We start from the raw sequence: 12,601 nt of genomic DNA on the forward strand, positions 1-12,601 counted from the left end.
TTATGTCTCATAAAGCAGTGGTTCTCAACCTGTGGGTCTTGACCAGTTGATGGGGGTGAAATGTTAGGTATCCTGCGTATCAGATATTTACATCATGATCCACTACAGTAGCAAAAGTGCAGTTATGAAGTAGAAACAAAAATAACTTTATGGTTGGGGTCACCGCAACATGAGGGACTGTATTAAAGGTTGCAGCATTAGGAAGGTTGGGAACCACTGTCTCCTCGGCACTATGAGCGAAGTCTTTCCTCACGAATAGATGAGTTTTAAGTAAAGCTATGTGGTAACTTGCCTCTCATCATGCAGTCAGAACATGGTGAAGGTGGCATTTGAAGGCAGCGGTCTAGCTGCCACTTACTTTTATTTGTTTGGTTTTTCTTTTTGTTTGTTTGTTTGTTTTTTTTTTTTCGAGACAGGGTTTCTCTGTAGCTTTGGTGCCCGTCCCGGAACTAGCTCTTGTAGACCAGGCTGGCCTCGAACTCCCAGAGATCCGCCTGCCTCTGCCTCCCGAGTGCTGGGATTAAAGGCGTGCGCCACCACCACCCTGCCACTCACTTTTAAACACTTGAATATGGCTTCTCATAGCTCTGTTCAGTGAGTTCCTTGGTGCTCATTCTGGGTGGCCCCTGTTATTCCTCACTCCTGTATATATGAAAATAGGCCAATTTTTCAGGCCCTGATCAAAACTTGTCTACTTTCCTCTTGGGAATTTCCCCAAGTGGACTACACTATTGTATTTAATTAAAGACTTTCCTACAGTTAGATTTATAAAATACAATCAACTGGTTCCTACTTCCAGTCTTATATGTCTTTACTACCCGAGCGAAGTCTAGGAGTTATCAGGTATAGTCATGTCAGAAACATGGCTGTTTTGGCGGCTAAAAGATTGAGGACATTCAAAAATATCCTGAGAAAAGGTTCAGCGACAATGTTCACTTCATAATTAAAACTGAGGAAGTGAGGCTCTATCCACTCACTTGAGACTGTTCACATCGTTTGCTTTATTTGTGTTTTCAATGGTAGCTTTCACTAAATAACACCAACAACAAGCTTGGAGACCTCCTGATGGTGCCCGTTGGAAGGCTCTCAGTATTCACCTGCGAGTCAGAAGGCTATGGACTTTATGTTGGATAAAATTCTAGTAAGGGAGGAGGAGATACCCAGTCACCTGTTTGGAATCAGAAGGTCATAAGGACATAGGTATGCACAAACGCCTCTGGTTTAGTGCTCTCGAAGCCACAAACTGTGCCTCTAAGCACTGCAGCTTGCTAGACCTTGGGTTTGCTGGCACAGTATCTGATGGTTTTTGTACAGCACCATCCAAACCAGACCATTTCTGTAGTTTTCACCTCAGTGGAAATGCTGTTTAAGAAAACACACATTTGGAAATATTCTATTCCAACAGTGCAATTCTGGAATAGGGGTTGTGTGACAATCAATGTACAGGCCTAAGGAGAAGAGAAGCAATGATTCATTACGTTAATTTCATTTATTTCGAAGTTCAGCTACGGTTTCCTCATTTGCACAGAGTTATGTGACGGGTAGGGACCTGCCATCATTCACTAAGGAAAAGACACATTTATTTACTGGTCACCCACGTGAAGGGCAGCAAGTGGATGAAGATGACAGTCAAATTTCCTGGCTGAGTGAGCAGCTGTCACAGCCGATTCCTCTGAGTGTCTGTGAAACGCCTCTCAGACAGCACCACTGTCAGTGGCCAAATGCAGATTTACCCTAACTCTCTCTATGCATGCCTTTGACTTCTTTCTTATAAACAAAAGCAACGTTTTAGAAAGAGTTCTAATTTTGTTCAAATATAAAACTCCACGTCATCACTAGAGTAAGTACCTATTTTAATTCACACCTATTATTTTAGAATGAGTCTAAAACTACGTTATAGACGTACATTAATTTCATGATGAAGGGCATAGTATTTCTCAATAATTAAGTGTGCTTTTTAAAAATGAGTTACGTACGTCACATAAACACAAATACTGAGAATTCTTTCTGTATAATAGTGCATATATGCATGTGTGGGGTGCTATGTGCATACACATGGATGGAGAGGGTGTTGTCCCCACGAACCATGAAACTTAAGAAGAGAAAGAGCAAACAGAACAAATATCAAAATATGCTATAACCCATATTTTTAAAAAAGAAAACTAAAGAAGAAAATCCAACCTAGTGTTGCCAATGAGTTATATCAAATCTTACTTATCAGAAGAGATAAATTCTGAGATTAAGACTCTGGAACAAGGCACAAGAAAGTACAGAGATCTTCCCTCATCAGACCCTGTTAGAGAATGTCTACATTGGGACTCTCAGATGGTACATCTAGGTACCTGTCACTATGAAGTGTTGGCACCCAGCTCCTCCTACGACTTATGCCTTTGTAAAAATGGTCAGTTGGTGTTAAGAGTTGGCTTTCTACTTTATACTCTGAAGGGGCTACTAATGAATGTTGGTGACAGGCTACTTGCTGGACTCACCTTGATACAAATCGTCATTTCCAACAGGTAAGAAAATCTATATGCATGAGATCCTTCCAGTAATAAAAAAGAAAGAAATGCTAAAAACATGTTAGAAGACTGGGTGACGGCCTTGGAACTGAAAGCAGTTTAATCTTAGAAGAGAGAGAGCTACGAAAATAAAGAAATGTTAGTAGCCTGGTGACAGCACAGAACTTCATGGATTGCCCATGAGTTCTCAGTTGCTTGACTGAATATACTTACTTGTGCTTCACAGTTTTAAATTATGTGAAAGAAAGCACATTAATATTATGACAGCACTAACACATTTCAGGGCATATTTATAGTCTGAGAGTGACCAGCCCTGAAACCACACCCTTCTCACAGCCTCCAAACACAAAGCACTAACTGTTAAGGTGAAACCCTCAATACTGCTGTGACCTACGACAACTGTATTTACACAGGTGTGCGGGATGGCCGTCTCCGTGAAGCAAGTGTGACAAGGAAGGAATGAAAACCATCCCTAAACTTAAACAGAGCAAATGTAATACTGGTAAAGAAAAAAAATCCATTTTATAGGTAAATATTTTTCTCTCCTAGGCAGCCAACACAAGGATATGAATGAATATATTTTAAGTTACATTTGGGGTTATTCAAAAAACTATAATTAGGACCTTAAGTTGTTTTTCTATTTTTAAAGTTACTCAGTTTAGCCTTGGGGGAACACTGCCTTTCCTCAGCCTATTCTGGGTAATGTCCAACTATTACACCAAAAACCCTCCAGGCAATGTTCAGCCTGTCATGGTGTTATTCTCGGAGATCAACTACTGAGCAATTCTGTACAGAGACTGTTGTTGCAGGGTTGTGTTCTGCTGTCGTTATTGCAGCCAGAGTGCAGAGAGAGAGAGAGAGAGAGAGAGAGAGAGAGAGAGAGAGAGAGAGAGAGAGAGAGAGAGAGAGAGAGAAAACTACGTGCAAATGTGGCTTTGCAGGTCTATAATGGGCATTCCTGCGGGAAGCACCTCATGAAAATTCATTCTCAGACGGCCTCATGGCTACACTGTCCACATTTTAGTAATCACATAACAGCCATTGCAGGCAGTCCATGAGGAAATAAGTTGCATGGGACCAAAGTACAACTCTCACTACCATTATTGTCCGAACATCAACATTTTAAGCCAGAAAAGAGAAGGAGAAAACAAAAAGAAAAAAAAAAAGAGCACTAATAATGTGTCAATCACTTGTTTTCCCTAAATATTAAAAGTTCTGACATGAGGGATCCTTAAGACAATCTATATGGGAAGATGGTGCTTTGTCACTTCTCCTAGGTGACAGAAAGGCACATCTGGGAAGGACTGTCATTTAAGAGTCTCCTTAGGCTACAGTGTAAGTAAGAGAATGAACCCTCCTTCTCTATCTCTGATCGTCTCTCCACGCTCTCTCCCTTCTTTCTTCTCTCTGCCCTCTCTTCTTTTCCTTTCTATTTTATCCACCTAACTGTCTGATCAGTAAAATTTTCCACTTCCCAACGTTGATTCTAAGTGTACTCTATTTATAACACGGACCATCAGGTAAACAGTTTGGTTAAGTGCAGAGGAACTGAGAATCCAGTTACAGACAGAAAGCCAATACTGTACAAATGGGACCACACAGCACTGGTGACTATTGACATCTTCACGCAACTCTTTTGCTACCACCGCTCGTGAATCTCTCCGGATACAGTTTGTAATCTTGTCTCCAGCAGCTGCCTGTAGTTTCTTTTCGCATTAGGCATGATAAATGCATTTTGGAAACTGACAGGAGAAGATTAATACACTCATAAGCACCAAAGAGAACCTTTTACTGATTTCAAATTGCTGTTCTCCAGTCCCCCACTATCCAAAGAGTACTTACTCACGAAGGCCTCCTCCTCCACAGGCAGACGCATGGCCATGCAGAAGTATGTGTCAGACTGTTAAAAAGAGAAATAAACAAAATCCATTTTAAATGACTAAGAAGATTGAAATGATTATTAAAGAATTCATGGCTTCTAATACTGAAGGGGAAGATTCACTCCAGCGAGGTGAGAATGCTGCCGAAGACTGGGCAGTACGTTCACGGAAAAGCCGAGTCTGAGTACCTTAGAGATACTAAAATGTTTTATACCATGCTTTCATAAACAATTTTGAAGCCCACTTACAAGGGTCATCATCCTGAGTGATACTTCTAGCATGGTCGCAGTTAAAAGGCAACATATGAGACACTTTTCTAAAAATAAGTAAGACACATCTGAGTTGAAATCAGAATAAAATGAGAACTACATCAGAGGTAATTCTGACCATCTTTGCTATTCATCAAATTAAGTAATTTCCTATATCATTTTACATATGCCACAAACATTAATTACCACACATATTAACAGCAAAAAGTTGGTTTTAGATAGAATGTTGCATATGGTTATTCTCTTACTTTAAATTTTCATGTCATTCATTGAAGAAACCAACATAATCTCAAATTAGTCTTCCTTTCCCAGTAATTGTTCCTTTATCAAAATGATCACTTTTCTTCTTTTAATATTATTTACAGTAGCATCAAACTCTTCAGTGAGCCAGGTGTGCCGGTGTATGCATATAGTCCCAACTACTCTGGAAACGCGCCAGGGGGACTGAGCCCAGAAATTCAAACCAGCCTGCATATCGTAGCAAGACCCTATTTCTAAACAAGAAAGAAGTGAAACGAGAAATTGAGTAATAAAAGCTTGAACCGGAAGACAGCAGGCCTATGAAGAAGACCTAGCTGGAAATCTGTATGCAGTGAAGTGTGTGCTATGGTTGATACGGACGTAGCTGCACTCAGTCAATAATTCATACTTCAGACATTACTGTTGCAAAGTGCCAGAATCAACAGACCCCAGCAACGAGGATGCAGATCATCTGAGTGTCTCAAACTGTACAGTTATCAGCTAAAAATCGTGCATTTAACCTAATTTTTAACCGCTGTCTTAGGAAAGAAAGAGGTTGTAATACACAAAAAAAGTATCATAAAATTTGGAAAATTATGCAGATATGATTTAGTCCTTGTTACTCCTTTCTTTATGACTTTTTTTTTCAGTTGAGAAAATAGTTTCACTTCTTAAAACCTCTGCTAGAAAATGTGTGGTGAAGTGTGACAAGTTGCACAAGACAGTCACAAAAATGCGGGAACAAGGAGCTTTGTACATAGATCCTGTGATACATACAGACAAAACAGGATCTAAGCATCTTAAAACCATGAACAATCATGCCTAAAATTATTTATAAATATTATTGTAGTGTTCAAAAATGATATTATAAAATAACTACTGTCTTAAAAACAGTAACCTTGGTGTTCTTTTGTATTTTAACACCATGTGATTTTAGAAATTTAGAACCTACATTTTCTGTGACTCCTATAACCCCTAATACTATTTCTAGAGTTATGCTTATACCTGTGTATCAAGCACGAGTTAGTGTTTTCCTACTACTGTGCTGTTTAAAGCAATACAATAAGACAGACAGACATGATCACTCCACTTTAAACTCAGGAAGGCAGATCATGAACATTTATTGAGGTCTTACTACGTGTCACTGTTTTTCATAATTGACTTCTTTCAACTTCCAAATGCACTGCTATATCATAGGCACGGTTATTACCCCCACTTTACAGATGGGGAAACTGAGGCAATTCAAGGTTTTAAATCTCTGAAAGGTGTTCTACAGACAAAACTGTCCCTTTGATCAAATTCTAGTCATGCTCTTTGGAGACCTCTTCTCAACGACAGCTTTAACCTTCAAAAGCTTCATATTCTCAGTTCAAACCATGTTTCTGACTCCTCCATATAAATACACACAAGAGACTTGCTAAACCACCAACACAAGTTTCACAGCTTAACACTGCACCTCTAGAATGACTCTACCATCTTTTAAGAGGCCTGCTTCACTATGCAAACAAAAATTATTGTCTGTAACAGCCTAAAGGTAGTACATAGGGCTAGGTGCCTAGATGTCCATTACAGCAGTTACTTTGCAAAGGTTCCAATTCTGCTTCCTTCCTCTGCCTCTTAAGATGCAGTCTACTATCTCTAATGGGCTTGTGACATTCAAGGAGTATTGCTCAGCTCCCGGTGCCCCACTCTGCCCCACACTAAGACAGCCTGCTATAAAGATACAAAACTCCTGATATTCCTTCCAGTTATGCCAATTAACAAACTTTGGTGGCCGAGGTCCAGAGGCAAACCCTTCTCATAATCATCAGCACATCCCAAACTTAAAAGGTTGTCTCAATTTTTGTCCTGGAAAGGTTCATTTTGTCCACAATGGTTTAGTTACCCCAAGCAGAGTCCCAACTGAATAAAATCTATTCTTCTCACTTGAACTTGTATCAGGCCTTGGAAACCCGTGAGTAGAGTAGCTGCAATCGGAACACAGCTCATCTAACACATCACAGATAACCCAAAGTGATATGACAAATAGCGATTTGAAAGCAAATATAGCACCAAAAAGCATGTTAAGCGTCTACTTATAACTGAAAGCCCGAGTGATTGGGATGAAATGCAAATGAACCCAAAATTCCTTTGAAAATTTTGGAAAAAAAACTGTTGGTTTTACTCTTTTGTTGTAATCGAGTTCAAGCTTATTTTTGGAATAGGAAAGGTATTGAGTTAAAGGGACACATCAAATTGTACAACCTGATTCTCTTGATAAAACCTAAATGCCAAAATGCAATGCATGAAGATTTTATATATATATCAATATACAAACATAGAAAACTACTGTTAATATCAGATTCATGGTGTGATTTATTCATCTTACCAGCTGCTCAATTTAAAATTAGAAAAACTTGGGAATGTCTTTCTCTTATGAATTTACATTCCTAGAAGATAACTTCTTTTGCCATGAAAATGTTTACATTTCAGCTGCCTATTTCCTAAGCTGCTAAAGTCAATTGCAAAGAAGAAAAAGACAGGAAAGGAAATAAAAGTATGGGGGAAGAAGGGAAGAAGGAGAGACAGAGGAAGAAAAGGAAGAGAAAAGTGGAATGAGACAAAGACAAGATCTTAATTATTCTGGGAGAGCAAAGACAATACCGAGTTCAGCATCAGTGTCGACCATGAACCATCATAGTCTGATTTGCCATCTTATAATCCCTTTTTGAAATAAAGCGTAATTTCTGTATGAAGAGAAAAGTATATGGCTTTTCCTTAAAACTGAGCTCATTTAAAATACAGAATATCAAATCAATAATTTGCCTTCAGCTGAAAGCTCTGAAAACCACACAGTTCAATAAGATGGGGGAAAGAGCTGTAAAAAAAAAAAAAAAACCAGGATGTTTTGTTTTGGAATATACTGTTCCTATGATATGTTACTTACAACTAAGGTAAGAAGAATCCAAAATATACATAGAGAATGCATCACTTTTAGAGTGCAACTGGACAGACGAATGGGAAAGGATGGACTCATGGACACCTTCAGCGGTCTCAAGGTCGGCAGAACATGAGTGCATATATTCTTTACAATGCTATTTGTTTTATTCTCATGAGCGCATTTTGAGAAGACTTAGCAGACTGTACATCACCTTATTTTTTTAACAGAAAAGTCACTGTGCTAATCCACTTAAGGCCACCCAGGTAGTTAATGTTGGAATAGGATTACAAGTCTTCTAGTTCACGCCTGAAGAGCATCAGAGATAATGGGGTATAGTTCTTGTCATTTTCATTGGGTTCAGTTTTAATCTATTTAAACTGTGATTGTGACTAGCCTTTAAAAAATCTCACGGTTCTACTTTCTATAAAGATTAAATTGTATGTTCAAATAAAATTAAATTTCTTCATAAGTAGATGAATAGTGCCGGGCGGTGGTGGCGCACGCCTTTAATCCCAGCACTCGGGAGGCAGAGGCAGGCGGATCTCTGTGAGTTCGAGACCAGCCTGGTCTACAGAGCTAGTTCCAGGACAGGCTCCAAAACCACAGAGAAACCCTGTCTCGAAAAACCAAAAAAAAAAAAAAGTAGATGAATAGTGTTTTTTTTTTTTTTTTTTTTTTTTTATTCCTGAGATGTAATTTTTTGGAAAATAGGTTGGAAAATGGTATTTGTCAAACTCTTGAAGGATTATGTTGGTGATTATAATTTTTTACTGAAATACATTAATTTTAGAGTTTGTCACCAATAATGCATATATTTTAAGCTGAAATCCCAGCTGTAAGAAATAATCTATCCAAAAAGTTAGTGTTATGTGACTTCATGTACTAAATCAGAAATGCAGAGCAAGAAACTTTTGATGAGACAGCACACTGCTGAAGGCAATGACGTCAAGAAAAGAATGCACTTAATTAAAGATGAAAAGAGAGTGCCAAGAGGTGTGGTGGCTCATACTTGCTATCCTGCACTCATGATGCTGCAGATGAGAAGACTGCCAAGAGTGTGAGGCCATTCTGGCCTATGGAGTGACTTCTGGGACAGCCAGAATGAATAGCATAGCAAGATCCTTTCTCACAATATATGAACAAATGAATGAAAAACATCATCTTTGTGATGTAATAAATTATATCACTGGTATGGACAACAAAGCCAATTATGCTTTTTAAAATGATGAACACTATAAATACTGTTGGTAAACAATATCTTGAAATTACAGCCTTTACTGTCGAACAATTATTAAAGATATTTCAAATAATTAGGGTTAAAGTGGTGGTTCAGTGGGGAAAGGGGTTCACTATCAATCCTGACAATGTGAGTTCACTCCCCAGAAACCACCTAATGGAGACAGAGAGAGTTAACTGTCAAATATTGCTCTAACTTTGACACGTTCAGCCCAGCACACACATGACCACACAATACACATGGGCACACATACACAAATATATGAAGGAAATGAAAATTTCAAATATTTTATGGGCTCTCTGATAATTTAGCCTTTGACACTTTGTAAAGGAGAAGCATCTATTGGCCTACTGCTTAATTTGAGACTTCTCCATCTCAGCGGTTTACCAAGATAACACCATCAGGCAGGTTAAGGACAGAATGTTTTTTAAGATGGAAAAACTGAAACTAAGGAAGATGAACAACTTGATTGCAGGAAAAGCAATTATCTAGGCTTGATAAAATAAAATTCATATCTAGTTTATTAAAGCATTCTTCTTCACAATATGGAAAAAGAAGCTATGTGTGCTTGTGCATGCCTTTAATCTCAGCAGTCAGGAGACGGAGGCAGACAGACCACTGAGTTCATGGCCAGCCTGTCTATGTAGTAAACTCCAGAATAGCAAAAGTTATATAGCGAGACCATGTCTCAAAATAAAAACAAAACAGATTAACAAGAAAAAGACCAATTAAAAGGTATTTTCAGATATCTTTTACATTTGAGATGTCTTTTACATTTGAAAAATATTATCAGTTCTATAATACAATTTCAATCATTTATCTGATCAATGGAAGCTATAAGGAAATCAAAGACACATAAAAATTTAATAAGAAGCTTTAGTCCAAGTTCCCTAAATTTCCAATATTGCATGCAAATGTTTCATAAAAAGCTTGGTGATAAAAAACAGAGAATTAGAGGAGACCCACAGCCATTCAATTGTCACCATTTTGTTCCTGCAAAGTAAAATTATTTGAACTCATATCCATAACTCAAACCAATGCTTCCAATACCTTTGCAAGACACAAATATAGTACCTTCCTGCCCACTCTAAGTCTTTTCCTTTGAGCACAAAGTCCTGGGAGAGAAGCTTCCATTCCTCATTCCAGACTGCCAGCACCACCCCTCAAAATCTTCTATGCATCATCATCATGAAAGCCCATTTCCACTCTGGGGGAAGAAGACTGTATCAGAACTTGGTGCCGGGGGACTGCCTGCAAAGTCCTGCAAATTCCAACTCTTAGCATAAGGCTCAGATGTGCAAAGGGGAGAAATAACAGGAATCTACATAGCAACATTTTCCAGAACTATCTGTTTTGGTTTATCAGCCAGCTCTGAGCCACGAGAGATAAGATACTGCTGATGTCTTTCTACTGTGGCTACGGGGAACTATATAAGAAAGCAATTTTTTTTTCCTAAAAATGATATCCTAGAAATACAGGGTGAGTACCTTATTGCTTAGGAACTCCAGTGATATTCTATCATTAAATATTTTAAAGCATGAGTTCTTATACAGAAAGTGGTTCAGTAACAGTCATTATTGTAAGAAACAATAGTCTTTGGTTTTATTTTTGTCCCTTTAAAAAACTGAGATGCAATAGTTTTTTTTGGAAAACGAGGCTAATAAAGCCAACTGCTTGTTTAAATTATTATGGGACAAACAAAACCAGCTGTATACTATTACATGTGGAAGCTGTTGACATAAAACCAGTAATTTTTGTTTTGGGAAACCAAAGGTACCATTCACACTCTAGTGTTGAAAGCTATGATTTGATCCTGATTGGATAATATCATTTTATTGTGCAGGCAGGAAGAATTCCCCAGACTGGCTTTACTGAGAAGACTAGAGAATGCGGTGACCGAAATAGGTTTCCAAATAGATAATATGGCTCATATTTTCTGGCACTGCATTTGTCTGGTCTCTGGGAAAATATTCTGCTGTGTACAGTGTAGTTTCTGGTAACTTACCATAGTTGTCTGTCGTTGAATTACAAGAACTATCAAAAATAATGAGATTAAGAAGGAAGGTAGCATATAAAATGCTTAATGGTGTGTGTGCGTGCATGCATGCTTGTGCATGTCTGTGTGTGGGCATACCAAAACATCATGATGTACACCATAACAGAGGCCATGAAAAATAATACCCAACAAAAGTAGAACCATTTCATAACAGAACCTGCTTTTGTGCTTCAGAATGAGCAGTTACTAAGAAAGAGGGTCATAACCTCATTACCAACACCCAGCCACACACACACAAAGTCCAACCTAAACCATGAAGGAACCGCAAGCTTTACATGGTATCCACACTCATTCTGGCTTTAAAAACCTATCTCTCCACAGAGGTCATGAGAACCCCAGGGCATATGGGGCTCTGTCAGCCTAACACAGGAAAAGAACTGAAGGATGCCAGGGTTCTCTGAGAAGAATTTTTAATTCAAGAAAAAGAAGACACTTGGAAAATAATTGTTTGGTATTTTTTAAAATTTATCTAGATTGGTTTATTTTGCACTCAACGGATATTGGGCAAGGTAGAGAAGTGTGTGTGTGTGTGTGTGTGTGTGTGTGTGTGTGTGTGTGATCATAGAGGTGGTCATCTGTATGTTCCTCTGGATGAACTAGGTACAGGCAATGTGACAGAGTGTAAGTCTATCAATTAGGGATTCAGAAAAAATACAAGGAAAGATAAATTGGAGCCCTTTTCTTTCCTCCTTGCAGCTGGAATGTAATTTCTTGCAATTGGGCATCATAACCCCAGACTCTGGCGCTGGTCTATAGAACTGACAACACCTGCTCTCAGATTCTTGGAGCATTCAATCTGGACTGAGCCATCCAGGGCTCCTACCTTTCTTAGTCTTGATAATTATGGGATCCAATCACCCACATAAATCCCCGGTTTATTTTAAGCTAAAGCATTTATACCAATATGAGTTTGAATATCTATGATAAATTCAGTATCTCTAGAGAACTTTGACTAACATATAACACCAATAGGCAATGGAATAAAGCTGCTGTTTCCCAAAATGACTTGGATATGTTCATAAAAAACTGATTGTGAGCCGGGCGGTGGTGGCGCACGCCTTTAATCCCAGCACTCGGGAGGCAGAGGCAGGTGGATCTCTGTGAGTTCGAGACCAGCCTGGTCTACAAGAGCTAGTTCCAGGACAGGCTCCAAAGCCACAGAGAAACCCTGTCTCGAAAAACCAAAAAAAAAAAAAAAAAAAAAAAAAAAAAACTGATTGTGCTGGCTAGTTTTTATGTCAAGTTGACACAAGCTAGTCATTTTAGATGATGGAATCTCAATTGAGAAAATGCCCCACCAGAATGGCCTCTGGGCAAGCCTGTGGTGTTTTTTTTTTTTTGATTGATGACTACAGAGGGAGGGCCTAGCTCACTCTGGGTAGTGCCACCCCTGAACTTGTGGTCCTGAATGCTATAAATCAAACAGGCTGAGCAAGCCTTCAGGAACCAATTAGTAAGCAGCATTTCTCTATGGCCTCTT

At 38.7% G+C, this 12,601-nt stretch overlaps 1 protein-coding gene across 9 annotated transcripts in view; it reads right to left on the reverse strand.

The window, feature by feature from the left end:
* The window catches only part of Pam (peptidylglycine alpha-amidating monooxygenase), a 289,755-nt gene that overhangs the window by 119,141 nt on the left and 158,013 nt on the right, over positions 1-12,601 (reverse strand). For all 9 annotated transcript variants that reach the window (XM_057758219.1, XM_057758203.1, XM_057758211.1 and 6 more), the window contains exon 4: positions 4,362-4,419. In XM_057758219.1, coding sequence (XP_057614202.1) covers positions 4,362-4,419 — 58 coding nt within the window. The remainder of the gene's footprint in view (positions 1-4,361; positions 4,420-12,601) is intronic.

This window comes from Chionomys nivalis, chromosome 2 (genome assembly GCF_950005125.1).
Source record: "Chionomys nivalis chromosome 2, mChiNiv1.1, whole genome shotgun sequence".
Classification (NCBI taxonomy): domain Eukaryota; kingdom Metazoa; phylum Chordata; class Mammalia; order Rodentia; family Cricetidae; genus Chionomys; species Chionomys nivalis.